Below are 16,852 nucleotides of genomic sequence, written 5' to 3'. Positions count from 1 at the left end.
TTCTAAAAACAAGTATTCTAGGCTTTTTCTTCTTATTATAAATATGTTTTCTGAAAATAAGTATTCTAACCTTTTTCTTCTATCCATCTTCTCTTCTGTTATCTTATGTGTGATTGCTCAGCCATCCTCCTTCAGCCCATCCAGCTGAAAGTTTGAAGGATAGGAGGTGTCTCAACATGACTGAACTATAAAATACATTTCACAGTGAAGTTTTCAAATCTAGTTGCCATTAGAAATACAAAATTCATTGTGCCTTCCAGTTTATTTGTAGTGGGTAGGGCTGTGTGACTTTGGCATTTCAAGCAATGGGGTTGAGCAAGTGGAACATTGTGCTATAAACAGAATGAGTAATATGGATTCAGAGTTGCACTGCAGATGTCACAGATATAAAGATGATATTAATATAGCTTTTTATGGGTGACTGTAAAGGGATTGGATTATCTGTTGGCTTGGACTTCTTTGTGTTTGCTCTTTGAAGAATAAGCACGAATGCATTTGGATCTCTGAACAAGTTTTGTGAGCTTGTAGTTATCTAGACAAAGACTAATTTCTCCTAGCTCCTTGGCCATATTTATCTGTTTGAGTTGCATATTCCCATTTCAATGAGCAGAATTATGATTAGTCATGAGCAGAGTTGGGGGTCTTTTGAGCATTTCCCTACATTTCCAGACCTARACCTTAAATCTTTAAATCACTTCTTCTTCTTTAATGTATGTTATTAATACATGGTCTGCAAAATATAGCTCAGCTATTCAGAGCAACATACTCTAGTTTAAATGGGGTCTTTGTAGGGCTGTGTTTTGGAAGGCAGGAGATAGAGTAAGTTTGTTGTTAAGTGAAATGAGGAAACTTTTATAAAAGCGATACAGTAATAATTTCTGTGATACAACAATAAAATGAGACATGAGATACAGATTTTCTAAGGATGCCCTGTTCTAAAAATTTTTTTCTAAAAAACCTTTTCTAAAAATATTTAATATCTAAATGTAAACTCTGTAATATGAATTAGAGAATAAACTTTCCCATTTTCAGAGAACTTTTATTTCAGTATCAAAAACTTAAGCCTTACAAGCAAAGTTTGAGTGCAAGCATTTTCTAGTTTAATACATAAGATGCAGAGTATTGTGCAGGCGGACAAGCAAGACATGGTTTTTCTAAATTTAACTTGATTTTACCATAGGTTTATTGTATGTAAAAAGCTCATGCTCACTGAACTGTGGGTCCTTTGAAGTGTGTTAGAGAATTATTAGTTCTGTAACAGGTTTATTTTAAAGCATGCCTTTCCTAATCAAATACTGAAATGTAAGACAGATCCACACGTACTTTGAACATTAGTCTTAAAATCCTGCATTTTTAATAGTTCAGTTTTGAAGTGTAAGTGCTGCTGGGTTCACAATAAGATCTGCACAGCAATGCTTCACGTCCCATTCGAAGACTAGGCCCGTAATCCCAAACGATTCAAGCAGTTCTGTGCTCTCTCACTTTGCTTCATTCCTAACACGGGATAAGAGTTCACAAGTTGAATATTTGGCAGTTGGGGTTATCTATCCTCTGCTGCAACATTCCCTGTAAGCCCGGAGAGGAGACCTGCCCCTATTTAAAATGCTGTGAGTTAGTTCAACCTTTGTATTTGTTAGTCTTTGTCAGTCTTAGACAGAATGAAAGTTTCATTAGCTACCTCGAATCCAAAGGGGCTCAGATGTACAGCAGCTGGAGCACCTCCCTGGTGTGGTGCCTGCTTGCAGCCTGGTACACACATTCGCTGTGGCCACCTCGTGCAGTGCTTGTGGTTGACTCCTCTGCAGCACTTCAGTGTTCTTAGAGTTTTCTGCCTCATCCACTGCTGCAATGTACATTTTAAGCTCAATCTATAGTTTCTGCTGTGATGTGGAAGCTCCCATAAATGCTTAAGTCCCATAAGTAGATGGAGGTTGATATATTTATTCTGTGAAATTACTTTAATGATGTAGTGGCTTAAGAAAATATAATCATCTTGAAAAGTATACATATGTCCAATCCAAAGAATCTGGAATCTAACAGCTATCAAAAATTGCCATGTGAACCGATTCTTAAGAGACACTTTTAATAAATATGTTTCCTATAGTTTCTGTAGTCTGTTCTGGGATGGACTATACTGGAAATGATAAATGTTAAGTTTCATTGTTGATTAAAAGTTATTCATGTAGGAGATGAATAAGTGTCAGTATCTATTTGGTAACAGTCTATTCAAATAACATCTTGGACATTAAACTAGAATGCTTCTCTTTGCCTTTGAAAACACATACAATCAATTATAGTCTGATTTTTCAAGTATGTGGTCACAGAACATTGCTAATTGATTATTTCAGTCTGAACTCACATACAACATTAGTGGTAAATGATGATCTGGGTTCATGTAAATCTGTTTGATAAAAATGAGTTTGACTAAATTGCCTTTTTGGCTGAAGTTTGCAAAGAGTCTTGTTAAATAGCCTTAATTACATATATGTCTCGGTAGTCATGAATTTATATTCACATCAGGTTAAAAAAGATCTCTGTACACTAAATTAGTTTGTTTCAAGTTGTTTATAGTTAAAAATGGCAATCTTAACAGAAACACATTTACCTTAACAAAGTAGTTGTAAACAGAATTTATAGGGGAGCAGCTTATTTAATGTATTTTCTGTCAGTACAGCTGCCAGGGATTTGATAGTAAACTTGAAGGATTTTTTTTTCCAGCTCTTGCTGCAGTAAAACTGTAATTTTATTCTAAAACTGAGGATGTGAGTTATAGTTTTTGTTATAAAAATGTATAGCAACTTTGAAAATAAATTCATAATTCAACAAGTATTTTTATAATACAGTTTCTGGAGGAAGGAGCTCAGGCTTTTAGATGCAAGTCCAATTTCTTGTTGGAGATCTTGAAATTGACTTTCATGTTCAGGCTTTTCATAGTGGTTCTCAGACACTCATTACTCTCTCTCTCTTATTCCTGCTCTCTTGAGTCGCCTGTTTATACATCCTCTCTTCTGCCAGTGATTGAAGTATGTCTTAAGAAGGCTGATATATCATCAATACTAACCTTGGTGTTCCAAGGTAAGGATTTTGTGTAGCAAGCACCAGAGAGAGGACTTAGATGTGGTATTTGTAATTTTATTGTACTAAAATGCATAGTTAGCTGTCTGTAAACAAAAGCTTCTCTCTGGTGAATAGAGAAAGCATCAGAACTATTAATTCATTCAGTGCAATGAATTCACATATTGACTTCTTCAAGAAGTTGGACACCTTCCATTTGATGGGGGCAATGTTWTAGCTGCAGATGAGACGCTTGTATTTCATAGTAAATATCCCTGTACCAAGGACCATTTTAGCCATGTTTTTTTCTCCATAGCTGATCCAGGATAGTACATAAAGGAGTAGGAATGGAACATAAAAGCCAAATGTTTTGGTTTTGTGATTTTAGACTGATGCTTGATTTTAGATTGATGCTTTCGTAACTGTTACTTTGACAGAGAAAAATCAGAGAAATGGAGAAGCAGAAAACAGAATATGGAGAAAATGGTTACCTTACCAAATTTTTCAGTATTATTATTTTCTATCTCCTAGTCAATGGTTTTATGATATAACTAATCAAATTAATATATAAGAATAGGAAATATGATTTAAATCATTCTGAGTACTTTGATATAGCTCAGATGAGCCTGATGTTGGCTTTGCTTTCTAAAAGGAAGCTGTGGGTGATCCAGTATAGTAGACTGTTATCTCAGAAATTTATCTGCTGAAGTAAACTTGTAATATGTGTATGTGAATGATAGCAATAAAACATTTAACTGTGGAGAGACGATGTTTCTAAACTCCTCTGGCTTTGCATTTTTTGGTACTAGCTATATGGAATGATGTTTAGTTTGGTGTCTGCCTTCACTATGCCTTGTCCTGACTGACCTAAAAGAGAATGAATGATACAATTCTGTCAATTGCTACAGAAAGTTTGCTTTCTGTTAGGCAGTAYTGGGTTGGAAATCACAGGTTCTGTTCTTTGTAACATAAATGTTGTTGCATTCAGTATAGGTTTAGTTGAGTGAAATCCTCTGACCAAAGTGAGGTAAAGTCAAACTGGGGTTTTTATAGCCTTATCACCCAAGTTGTTTCATGTATACTTTAATTAGTGAGAATAAACTTTATGTGTGTGCACCTAAAACATTATGTTTTAAGTGGATCGTAAAAGTTCTAGACTTCATTTATAGGTAGAGAAGAAAGAGTTGTTGCAGTTTTCACATGATCACTGAGGTTGGAAATGACCTTTAGAGACCATCTAGTCCAATTCCCCTGCTCAAAGCAGGGGCACMCAGAGCAGGTTGCCCAGGACCATGTCTGGATGGCTTTTGAAGATCTCCAAGGATAGAGACACCAGAGCCTCTCTGGACAGCCTGTTCCAGTGGTTGACCAACCTTACAGGAGAAAACTGCTCTCTTATGCTTAAAAGGAATTCTCAGTATTTCAAATTTTGACCTTTTCTTCTTGTCCTGACAGCGGACGCCATCAAAAAGTTGTTTGTCTCCATCTTCCTTACTCCTGCCGTCACATATTTTACACTCCAATGAGATCCAACCTTCTCTCCTCCAGGCTGAAAGGTCCCAGCTCTTTCAGCTTCTCCTCATGTGACAGATGCTCCAGTCCCTTCACCATCTTTGTGGCCCTTCACTGGACTCACTCTGGTAGCTCCATGTATTCCCTTGTACCGGGGAGCCCAGAACCGGACCCAGCACTCGAGATGAGGCCTCACCAGCGCTGAGCAGAGGGGCAGGATCACCTCCCTYGACCTGCTGGCAACACTCTTCCCTAATCCAGCCCAAGGTGCCGTTGGCTGCCTTTGCTGCAAGCGCACATTGCTGACTCATGTCCAGCTTACTGTCCAGCAGGACCCCAGATCCTTTTCTGCCAAGCAGCTTCCCAGCAGGTTGTTCCCCTGCATTTAACAGAGCATTGGGTTGTTCCTCCCCAGGTGCAGGACCTTGGCACTTCACTTTGTTGAGCATCATGAGAAGTAAGGCAAAATTACAGTTTTACAATTTGGATTCCCCAGTTAGTTTAAACTATCAGATGACAAGAGTACTGGATGCTGAAAACAGTTTGATTTCCCCACAACAATTTTCAAAATATGAAAATAAATAAATTATGTCTGCAGATTAGCTGTGAAATTCTGAAAAATGAAAATATGTAGGAAAAACAGGGAGATAAAACATTGATAATGTGTACAACATTATTGTCCATGTTGATAATGTTATTGATACTGACGGTGTTGATAATCTGAGGACCTTTTTGTTCTGTATTTATTTTTACATTTTTATTATAAACTAGCATTTTGATCTGAAATAGTATTGTATGAAAATATTGAAAGGGAACTTCCTGACAATTTCAGAAAATCTGATACAGCAGTTATCCGAATGATTTTTTTTTCTCTGAGCATTTTCTCAGGGGAATTCCCTGCATCTCCTTCCCCCCCACCCCCAACTCCACCATATTTCAAAAGTTGAAAAAGCATTCATTACAACATTCCTAATAGAAAAAAAATACAGAAGTTTGAAGACTTACACTGGCACTGAAAGGTGATCATTATTGTTAGAACAGCAGATGAGCAGCAAAGCAGAGATGGTGTTGGGGCTAGCCACTAGGACATTTTTGAAACTTTCTGCCTCTCTCTATGAGTTGAAGAGAAAGGAAAATCAGTGATACTTCTATCACTTAAAATATAGCGTATTTTAGGAGCTTTGCCACTCTGCAATGTTGCATGCTTTGCAGTATATAGTAACTTTCTCTGAAATGGCATGAAATAGCATTTTTCTTTGAAAAAACATGAACCAAACTTTCAAATCAATTCCTCTTTTAAACAAAAAAGATGAAAAGAAATACAGTTTTTGCCATTTTGTTACTTTCTGAAGAGTTTAGTAAAAGAGACAGTGTTGAGTTTAGAAAGAGAATATTGACAGGACAGTGTGAATAGCATTAGATTTCTAACATTAAAGGAAATAACACACAACCCTGTTCTCCTCATGTGTCCGCAGTGTGTTCTGTCACAGTGGTTGAATTTCAGGAGATCGGTGCTCAAGTTAACAATCCATGGTTCTGATGACAAGGTGTTGACAGAAGCCAGATGGGTTTAGTTGATTCATCTCTTGGGATATACAATGTTGTTCATCCTGGAGTAAAAAAACCTTCATGCCAGGCCTTTCTTGGTACTCGGGAGAATCAGAAAGAGGGTTGAAAGACTGTTATTTTTGGAACACTTTTGAGAAGTACTGTCCTTTGTAAAATGTAGAAGTTGTAATTCGCCTAGTCAGGTTTGAACCACCAAAATAAAAGTGGTTCAAAGTCTTCCGGAAGTAGCATTTAACAGAACTAAAAAGAAATTAAAAAAAAAATGCATCTAAAGCATATTCAATTTTTTTTTTATTATAGAAGGGAAGCAATAAATATTGTAAAATGGTTCTGATCTGCATCTGATGATGATGCAGTTTAGAAGCATGTTGAATAACTTCATTCTAGAATTATCTTAAGGAAAAGACAGAAAATTTTCTAGGTGCAAGTTGGGGAATTGTTCACTAATCTGGACAGAAAAAGCAAAAGCCTCTCCACTCTACTCAGTACACAGAGAAGGAATTGCTTTATGAAGCAACTTTTTTCTATTCCATAATAGCATCCAGTTTTTATTGTATTTTTATTGAAAGCTATTTAATCTTTTTCTTATCACTCCTTGAAAATAAATGTTAGTTTCCTATGAAACTGGAGGTCAGAAGTAGTGGTGCATGCTCTCTTCAGCTGGTATGTGTTTCCTGTTGATGTCGTCTTTTCTTCTACTAGACACTCTCTCCTTCTTGTTCCTGTATTTTTTCTCATAGAGAGAAAAGAAAAAGGAATAGTAAACTTCAGACTCAGGAATTTGCATTTAGAATTGAAGAATATCCTCTAAAATGTATAACCCTTATGTTTATACTTACCGCAGTGCTGCATATGATGCCATTCTTGACAGAAACGTGGCCATTAAGAAGCTCAGCAGACCATTTCAGAACCAAACTCATGCCAAGCGAGCTTACAGGGAGCTGGTCCTCATGAAGTGTGTGAATCATAAAAATGTAAGTTTTCTGTAGGGGACCACAGAAGTGGTGTTTATTTTGATTTGTTAGGAGGAAAACTTCTAAGTTGGATGCCTCTTCAAAAAAGGAGCAATGAGAAATAAACTCTTTTCAAAGGCTACATTCTTTCTGATATGATGTGTCCACACAGGAGAAAAAGGCTCTTGCATGTACCTCTCTACAGGTGATGCCAAATGTGGATGTAGCTATGTAGGGTTGGGGGGAGGGAGGGAAGAGAGCGGAGCAGGTTTTCATTTACTCCTTTTCCAGGAGTGCACAAGTAATTGCTGGAATTTTTGTTCCTTCCTACTGCTTCTGGGGTTTGTGACTCAAAGCAGTGACTCTTGAGTCAGAATACCTGTGCATAAGCATCACTACTTGTTCTGAACTTCATCTGAAACCTAATACCATACAGATGTATTTGATGAACCGTAACTGTGAAGATTGTCTTAAAACTACTGAAGGAAATAAGGAACCAAACCCACTTTTCCCATTCTTGTGTATTTGTATGTCAGTTAATATTCTGTAGCTGGAAACTCTGAGGCTACAACACATGTTCTTGTTCATTTTAATCCCAGAGTTCTTGTTGAAGTGAACAGCCTTAGCAGGTTTTTAGTCTTTCCTGCTTCCTGCACCCACTACCTACTAGATAAACATTTAATCTCTGAAACAAATGAGTATATTGCTACACTGTAGTGAATATCTGTACTAGGGCTGTATGTTAATAGTACCTATCTATCTTTTAGTTGTAACTGTTTGCCTGACTGTACATACACTTGCTTGTTGTAGTGGGGTGCATGCATGGCTGTTCCACTGCATTAGTCAAGGGACTTGCTGAGGATTYTTTTTCCTCCAGTTCCTGTGTTTCAGCCCCTGGTACCATAATTCTGTGCCGCTTCCTTTTCATAAGGACTGAATTTTGCACTGTTTGCTGCATATTTGCTCTTGCCTCAGATCCTGAAATAACTATCACTCTGCATGCAAAGCATAAGTGAGCTTCRAATGTGTGGTGTAAGGTGAGGTCTGACACTGTTTCTCAATCACAAGTTCACCTGGAAGGAAGAAGGAAAGGCCGTAAAATGACAAAAAGCAGGGCTTGTCACCTACAGTGTCCCCTGCCTTGCTCTTTTGGCACAGACCCACCTTACGTTTTCACTGTGTTGCTCAGGGCAGTACCTGCCTCTTTCCTATTGCCTTCAATGGAAACTACCCTGAGACAGACCACTGCATGGGGCTTTGAAAATGCAGAGATGAGCAAGTGGTCATCTRTGCAGGCAAGAAAATGATACATTCTCACTTTGTGCTCTGGCTTCTGGTAAGGGCAGAAGGCTGCAGAGGCAGCATTCATTTTGAAAATACAATTTTAAAAATGCTGTATAAGAGCTGATAACAGTGCAGCATTTGTTGGGTGAAAGTTTTGATCTGTCTGTTCTGAAAAGTGGCAAGGAAGGAAAGTATGGGAAAGACATGTGCAGAGGCAAGAAATTGGTTATAATATGTGGAGTACACAGAAAGAATGTTGAACCATTCCTGTTAAAAACCTAGAGGCGGAGGCAGGGAGGTAGAGATTCACCCACTGCCTTCGTGGTGGTTATGCTGATACCTTCCAGTTTGGTCATAAACACAAAAGGAAAGCTCAGGGAATTCAGATCCCTGAAGTGCTTTTTTCCCCTGTACTGCTTCCCAGATTCTTCCCAGTGTCATTCAGTAGCCCAGCTCATTAAAAAAAAAAAAAAAAAAAAAAAAAAAAAAGTGTTATATTATATGCTTCTACTACAAAGCTGTACCTCTCTCATGATGAGATTTGTGGGAGGATGTGCATGTATATCCTAAAATGGATTGAGGGAATGTCAAGGAGAATGGAGTCTTCTGTTTGTTTTTAATAAAATGGTCTTTGATTATTTCTCTGCACATAGTATTTAAGAAATTCATAGCTGTAGCACAAGGACTGTTAGGTTAGACTGAGTTGAGGTTAATTTTTGAACCTATAACTACAAAATTCAGAGGACTGACTCACTCTTACCTCACTCTTACCATTTTGCTTGTCACTGATCATCACTAATCCGTCTCTTGAAAATTATTTTCAGCACACCTTGAAGAAATCTTTGAGATTTGACATACTATATTTTGAATGTTGACAGCTTCATACTGATTAATGAAGCAGGACTTGTTATTGTAAATTGAGCAGTGAAAAACAGAGTTTAACGAACATGTCAGAATGGATTCAACTGCTTATATATATATATATATATATATATTATATATATATATATATATTATATATATATATATATATTATATATATATATATAATTTCTCTTCCTCCTTTTGTCTTACTCTACTTTTCAGATTATCAGTTTATTAAATGTCTTCACACCGCAGAAATCTCTGGAGGAGTTCCAGGATGTGTAAGTAACACAGGCAGTAATTAAACTAAAGCTTTAGAGACATATGGGGTAGTACCATGAACAGAATAATACACTGAAATACCAAAGATGTGTAATGAAACTGTGTAGGTTATGCTGTGAATAGCTAGGCGTTCTGCATTCCCATATTCAAAGCACTTTTGACATCTATTAAGTGCCAGATACTGGATTACCTATGTGCTATAAGACTGTGCAAAACCTGCTGGTGGCTCTTCTTGAGAGGGTTAGAGTATTTGTATTTGCCTTCAAATGTAGATGAAGGAGTATGAGTAGTTAAAGGGGCCTATGTTCTGTTCTTTTGCATTACTAGTTTGCTTGGGAAATGATTATTGTTATGTAACTCCCTAAGGTATTTGAGGTTTTGAAATGCAGGAATTCACTTTGAAATAATTTCCTGTAAAAGGGACTGATATGACACTTTCCTTCTCTTTCGTATTTACCTTGTAATAACCTTTGACTGCATAAAATGATCTGCCTGGAGGACTAGTGCTGGGTGTAGAGGATAACTAGCATCTCCACTGAATATTGTCCTATTGTACAAGCACTACATACGTAGTATACATGTACCCTGAAAGAATTTTTGGATGGACAATGTTTAACGTAGCTGTGCTGCTTTTATCTTTCAGTCTTTTGCGTTTGCTTCTGTACTCTAATATTAGTGCTGATAAAAGACAGATAGCAATGGTGGATTTAGATGAATGCCATTCTGGTTTTGGTACATGGATCTTCTGCATCATATTATCGTTGCAGACCTGTGCAGAGTAGAAAAAGTAACTGTAGTATTAGAAGATAAGACGTGCAGCTCACACAGAAATAGAAAGCTAGTTTTCCACAAGGCTTGAGCAGGCTTGAATGAAAATGTTACAGTTAAGATTCAGCTCTGCTTATTAGATACTTATTGGATGTCTAATAAGAAATGATCTGATGTGTTAACCATGTTGACTTACCTCTAATGGAGATTGGATTAAAGTCCTGCTAAGGTTATCAATCAAGCTTATTTATCAAAAGCACAAGACCAATTAATTATAACGAGAAATATTTGAAGTCTTGTATTCTTATGAGGATTTTGGAGACATTTTGCGTGCAGATGCCTTTTTAGCCTCTCAGCCATCTCCACTCCTCTGTGGCTCCTAAACATACTGTGGTAGCCATTCTACATAATGATCAAAGGCTGAGCAATCTTGTCATTTGGTGCTTGTGGCTCTTCTGTGTTTTGTCAGTGTGTTTGTCTGTCATGCTGTTTGCCCATGTAGAGTATGATCTCTGTAGTGGGGAAGGGAATGTACTGAGATAGGCCCAGCAATACACTGAATTTGCTAATAGAAGATTGTGCCACTAGAAGATGCAGTGAGAGACAAACCACATTATGATATAGTTGCGAGTGAGCTCTAGGCCAAGCCAGTGTCTAGCTGTTACCCTCATTCACCAGAAATAAACTAAGTTTTGAAGCAAGAAAAGACAACATTACTTCTTGTAGACAATGCTGTGGTCTCTCTGCAGCACAGGCAATAACTCCATGACTTTGCTTTTTCATTCAGTTACCTGGTAATGGAGTTAATGGATGCCAATCTGTGCCAGGTCATCCAGATGGAGCTGGACCATGAACGAATGTCGTATCTACTGTACCAAATGCTCTGTGGCATCAAGCATCTTCACTCTGCAGGAATTATTCACAGGGTAAGGGCTTTTGTTTGAAACTTATGGTGCCAGATCACATCATGAAGACTTTAGATACCAGTTGAATTTCATGTGTACTGTGGATCAAAACCCTGTCTCCTGGTAAAAAGGTTGCAAATGTACTAGTCATAGCTCATCTCCTTAGCAGAGCAGTTTCATGATTGTGTTAGGAATTAGATTATTTGTCAGCTTAATAATCAGACAAAAAGTTAATGAACTTTTAAGAAACAAGCAAGCACTGAGAATCACCAGAATGATCGTGATCTCTGAAACAGGTGTAGATAGATGTTTTTCCTCCTGAAGCTGCAGCAGGCTACATGAACCATGCATAACATTCAAACAAGTTGTTGTGTGGTCAAAGTATTGCTTGATAAAGGTCCACAGAGAGCAATGAGGGCATATGGAATTGGCTTTTGCTATCATTTATATATGCTACAATGAACTAAAAGACTACTAAGCATATATTCAACAGATCCTGTCATTTTACTTTTCCGCCTAAGACTGTTGTGTCCGCTGAGGATGTGATCCCCATGCCAGAGCTAGTGATACATGTGATTGTTGATAGCAGATTGAATGATTCCTATGACTGTGAGCAGGATGGAATCCTAAATGCTCATTAGCCAACTTCTTTGCTAAGATGCACTTTTACTAATTTGGATTACAGAAAATGTTACACTTCCCTTATGAATAGAAGAGAAAAGGGGGTGATAAAATGGGTTACAAGCTGGATGTTTCTTTACACTATACAAAGGTCTCCTATCTCAGGATGACCTATGTAGAGAGAAGGATGAGCAATTTGTCTTCAAGGAAAGAGTGAGTTGAATTATTGCTATAAATGAAGCATTAAAATATCTCCAAATGTGCAGCTGGAATGCCTCTATTAGAATTGCAGGGTAAACAAGGAACTACTCAAAATAATACTTTTATACTCAACCTAGTTCCTTGAGTTACTAGATGCAATTTATTTAGTATCAGTAGGCTTCCACCATCCAKATAAAGCCCCAAAGTATACCAATATAGAATATCTTCCAGAAGAGATTACTAGAGAAACAGTAGTAAAATTGGGTGCTGTGTACTTAAAAGTGACTTCTGACAGTAACTGTCAATGTCAGAGGAGTAAAAGACTATTTGAAGGGTGATCTAAAATACTGATCTAAATAACTAAGACTACCTGATTTTATGAAGGACAGTCATACCTCTTTTCACTGTCTTTTGCAGGATTTAAAACCAAGTAATATTGTGGTAAAATCTGACTGCACATTGAAGATTTTGGATTTTGGACTGGCCAGGACTGCAGGCACTAGCTTCATGATGACTCCATACGTGGTGACACGTTACTACAGAGCACCAGAGGTCATCTTGGGAATGGGCTACAAGGAGAACGGTAGGGCTGCAATTTCATAGCAAGCGCAGTGTGACCTGAAGTGTAAGGTCTGCCTCTACAACTGTAAGGGGTACCAGAAAGAGAAAAAGAAAATGTAACAGGAAATGACATCTTGAATTTAAAAGGCACGTGATTTAGAGCAATTTCTCACTGTTACATACTGCAACTAGAGCCTGTATTTGGGGTGCGATGTTGGTGAATTTAACYGTGTGGGATTACAGGTTAATGGCAAGCCTATGTCTGGTCACTGTTGAGCGAATTAAGTATAATTAGCCCTTTCTGACCAGAATGYGTTTGGCCTCTGTGGCTGTGAAACAGATTGGGAATCGTTAGGATTGCTGAGTGGATGAAATGCTCTAAATTTGAGTCTGGGTCTCTGAATTCTTTGAGGGAGAAATAACAGGTGCATGCTAAAATGGAGAATCCTGGACTTTCCAGAAATTTCCAAATCTGGAGCTAGATCTGAATTTCAGGAATGTTTTCTGTCTTTATGATAGATTTAACTAAGATCCTAGGTTTTGCTCACAGATTTCTTGTGATTGAGATCTAGATCTAAATTTTGCAACTTGAATCTGCTTTTTTAAAAACAAACAAACAAAAGTTGAGTCGGAGAGAACAGCAAAAAGATGAAACTAAAAAACATGCATTTAATTTGTATGTAATCTCCCTAGATTTGTAGATATGGTTTTACTGTGAGGTTTCTGGTATAGGTTTCTTGGTCGCTTGAAAGATTGGGAAAARCAGTTAGGGAGCGTGCACTTACTATAGAGAAGCAGATAAGGAAGAATTCRTATTTTGCAGCGGATGAAGGGAAAGCTGCATTTTATAAGTGGTTCTCATTCTGTAATCAAACTGAGAATTACATCCAAGTGCCAGGCAGACTAGGCAGGTAGGCAGGAAAGAAGGGAACATGACATGGAATGGAGAAAATYGACTCTGACTTTTATTCGACTGCCAAAAACTATTATTTTTCTGTTACATAAGGAGATTTTTTTGATGACAACTATTAGGATTAAATAGCAGAGCCTCAAAACTAGGAATTTAGTTAATAAGTTTCCTACTTATTTCAAGTTGAAGAGACTAGTTCACGTGCAAAAATACTTTCACTAATAGCCAGCTGCATTCTGTGAGGGTGATGAAACTGGGTGCTGGTACTGATTCCTTTACCTAAGCAATAATACAGGCATGCTCACAAAACCTCTTCCAAAATCAGGAAGTCTTTGCATGAATTGTGTGTGATATTTATAAATTTACAAAACAGATTTTAGTATGGATGTATAACACTAGAAAATTAATATGCRGAGTCTAACCGTTCACAGTAATGACTGAAAAAATAACAATCTTCTTTAAAGTATTTTATACTTCATAATATTGATGCAAGTAGACTCAGCATGCTTGTCATAGTTCCTTAGTCCAAATATCCAGGATTGCTTCTATTGTGAAATGAATTATTTCACTTTCATTTTTTTTCCTCCAAATATTTAGTGAGTGGTTACCTTTGTTGTTGTTATTGTCTCTGAGAGAGAAAACAYTAAGTTTTTACACTATTAAAATGACACCAACAAAATTTTCTAATGAACTGAAGTGCACAGTTGGAGAGGTACTACGAATGTATGCCCCATTTAAAGGTCCTGATCAAACGCCCATTGAAGCTAGCATAGTGGCTTTCTTTGGCTTCCGTGGGCAATGAATCTGGCTTAAGATGAATGATCGTGTCTCAATTGTACAAAGGGAAAATAAGAACAGGAAACAGTTGAAGAAAACACCTGAAAATGAAGGTCAGCGTATCTGAGGATCTGGTCTACTCTGAGGCTCTGATCCAGTTCCCAATGAAGTCAACAGAAAGGGTCATTTTTGCTCCTCAGCTCTGGCTGATGTTGCCACATTACTGAAGCTCCCCTACTCTTTTCCTCCCTCATTGTGTACACTGCGTGTGTAAGAACTGTTCACTGCTTTCATTTTCTTTCTGCACTTGGTTGGCTAAAGATGCATAATTATCACCAATTTGCTGCACTTCCTTTGGTAGGGTCCCCAAACAGTCACTATGAAGAAAACTCTTCCACCACCTCAGGCATGCTCTGGCTGTCCTATGCCCCTGATACCTGAACCCTCCCTTTCCTAAATGGAACATTTCACCTTTATTTTGTTTTAACAAAAAATAAGTTGTTTGTTTGTTTCTCTGGTTTGTTTTTGTTTGTTTTGGGAGGATAAAAGGGAGAAGAAAAAGAGGAGAAACTCATTGTATAGCTCAAATACAACTACAGAATGAGGATTCAAAGCTGGGAAATAAGATGATAGTTTCTTAAAGCAGTTTTTCCCCCTCACATTGAATCTTGGTCTTTTCTTTCTGTGCACACTGTCTCATTATGTATCTAGTCCTTTTTTTTTTTAATTGTAAGACTTAAAGAGAAAAAACACCCACCCAAGTCAAACAGATCTGTAGTTATTTATATTGCATCTAAAAGCTGAAGACAGGAAGATAAGAAATGGCATTAATTTCCTTGGTGCTTGTTCTGTGAAGCAATTATTTATTTTAGTGTTTATTTTGAGTACCTACTGAGTAAAGAGCAGAGTCCACACAGATCATGTTCTCTGTTTCTTTCCAGTCAGTAATAGGTGCAGGACAGCCTTAGGCCACGTAGGTATAGATCACGAAGCAGGAGTTTCAGAAAAGTGTGCAGGATGGTATTCATCCATACAGCCTTTACTGCCCTGAGCAGTTCCTTTTGGAACTTCTTGTGTATGGCTGCAGAGAGAGGCTTTCTCCTGCAGGATAAAGGCCATAAACTGCCTGGCTGCAAGTGGGATTAATCGCAGATGATTGCTGTCTGGATTTTTTTAATTTTGTTTTTTTTCTTCTAAAGAAAGATTTGTGTTTTTTTTAACCAGAGACTCCATGCAAACCACAGGYCTGTGTTGTTGTTACTTTGCTTGCTAGCTGTGGGCCTTTTTTCCAAAAATACTGATATTTTAAACTTCTTCCTCTGTTGCTCACTACCATTGAGCTGACTCACGTAGCATTTGCTTACTTACTTTAGCTTTTTTGGAGATGTGGAGAAAAAAAAACTGTACTGTTCTGATCAACCTGCTCTTTTTCCCCTCCTTTAGGAGTGAAATGTCTTAGTTAACTTTGCTTTTTTTCCTCCTTCTTCACTTCCCTGTCTCTACTGTTCTAGTGGATATATGGTCTGTGGGATGCATTATGGGAGAAATGGTTCGCCACAAAATCCTCTTTCCAGGAAGGGACTGTATCCTTGTGCCATTTGCTGCAGCTTCACCTATTATTTGTTCCTCTCCTCCACCCCATCCCCTTTAACATGTAATGAATACCAAGACTGTAAAGATAGAAGCAAAAAGTTGAATCCCAGAGGTATGAGTAAGTGGAAATAACTCTCTCCTGATATGAACAAAAATGAAAAACAGATACACAGAATTATTTCAGTCAAATCAGTTATTTTAATCTGTAATCATCCCATTTTACATAGTCTATATTTCATACTAACAYGCAATCTGGAAAACAAGCATTGTGGTTACAAATTGGATAGTTTTACTTACTGGTCATTCTTTAAAAAATATGTGAAAATGGAAAAAAAAAATCTTAACTTGGCCTCTCTGGTTCCTGTAAATCTGTTTTTCTGCTTTCATGTTTTGGAAATAGTGATTTCATAACATTTGTGGTGACATCACAATCTTTTGCTTGCTAATGCATCATGGAYTTGGATTCATCTCAGTGCTGTATGGGCTCAGGGTTGAGTCAATACAACATTTTTTTTCTTTCAAACAAAACGAAGATTTTGACTCGCCTAGTTTAAAACAACCGTATATCTGGTGTCATTTCCAAATTGACCCGAAATCAGGTTCTGTTGATTTAAAAGTGGACTTTCTTTTACTTGCATGAGGTCTGTGTCATTAAGGAAACTATCTCCCTTCCATCTTGTTCTTCTCATCTTTGATGATATTATTTTACCACTTCTAAAGTGGTGAAAGCAATATTAGAAAATGAAAACAAAAGATGAGACGTCTGCTTAGCCTTCAGTTTATCACAGGCTAAAGCAGCCAATCTGCCTGCAATAACTGGTAAAGGTAGATARTGTGTATTTTGCCCATCAAAATAAAAATGCAGTAACGTAACATGTTTTCTTCTTTCAGAAACAAAAAGGCAGATTATTTTCAGCAGATTGGCAGAAAGACACCGTAGAAATCTGACATCAGCCGACACTGGCAGTTGGTGTGAATAAAAATCAACTTTGGCAGCC

General features: G+C 37.5%; 1 protein-coding gene across 5 annotated transcripts in view; it reads left to right on the top strand.

Annotated features, from left to right (window-relative positions):
• MAPK10 (mitogen-activated protein kinase 10) overlaps positions 1-16,852 on the top strand; it is a 90,636-nt gene that overhangs the window by 26,812 nt on the left and 46,972 nt on the right. For 3 of the 5 annotated variants that reach the window (XM_085306325.1, XM_085306323.1, XM_085306328.1), the window contains 5 exons: positions 6,980-7,109; positions 9,459-9,517; positions 11,074-11,212; positions 12,431-12,596; positions 15,773-15,844. In XM_085306325.1, coding sequence (XP_085162451.1) covers positions 6,980-7,109; positions 9,459-9,517; positions 11,074-11,212; positions 12,431-12,596; positions 15,773-15,844 — 566 coding nt within the window. The remainder of the gene's footprint in view (positions 1-6,979; positions 7,110-9,458; positions 9,518-11,073; positions 11,213-12,430; positions 12,597-15,772; positions 15,845-16,852) is intronic. The other 2 variants (XM_085306324.1, XM_085306326.1) reach the window with 1 other exon arrangement.

The sequence above is a fragment of the Rhea americana genome, unplaced genomic scaffold (genome assembly GCF_003343005.1).
Source record: "Rhea americana isolate MKP2758 unplaced genomic scaffold, rheAme1 scaffold_237, whole genome shotgun sequence".
Classification (NCBI taxonomy): Eukaryota; Metazoa; Chordata; class Aves; order Rheiformes; family Rheidae; genus Rhea; species Rhea americana.
The sequence above is the reverse complement of the archived record's forward strand: the minus strand, read 5'-3'. Positions and strand labels throughout refer to the sequence as shown.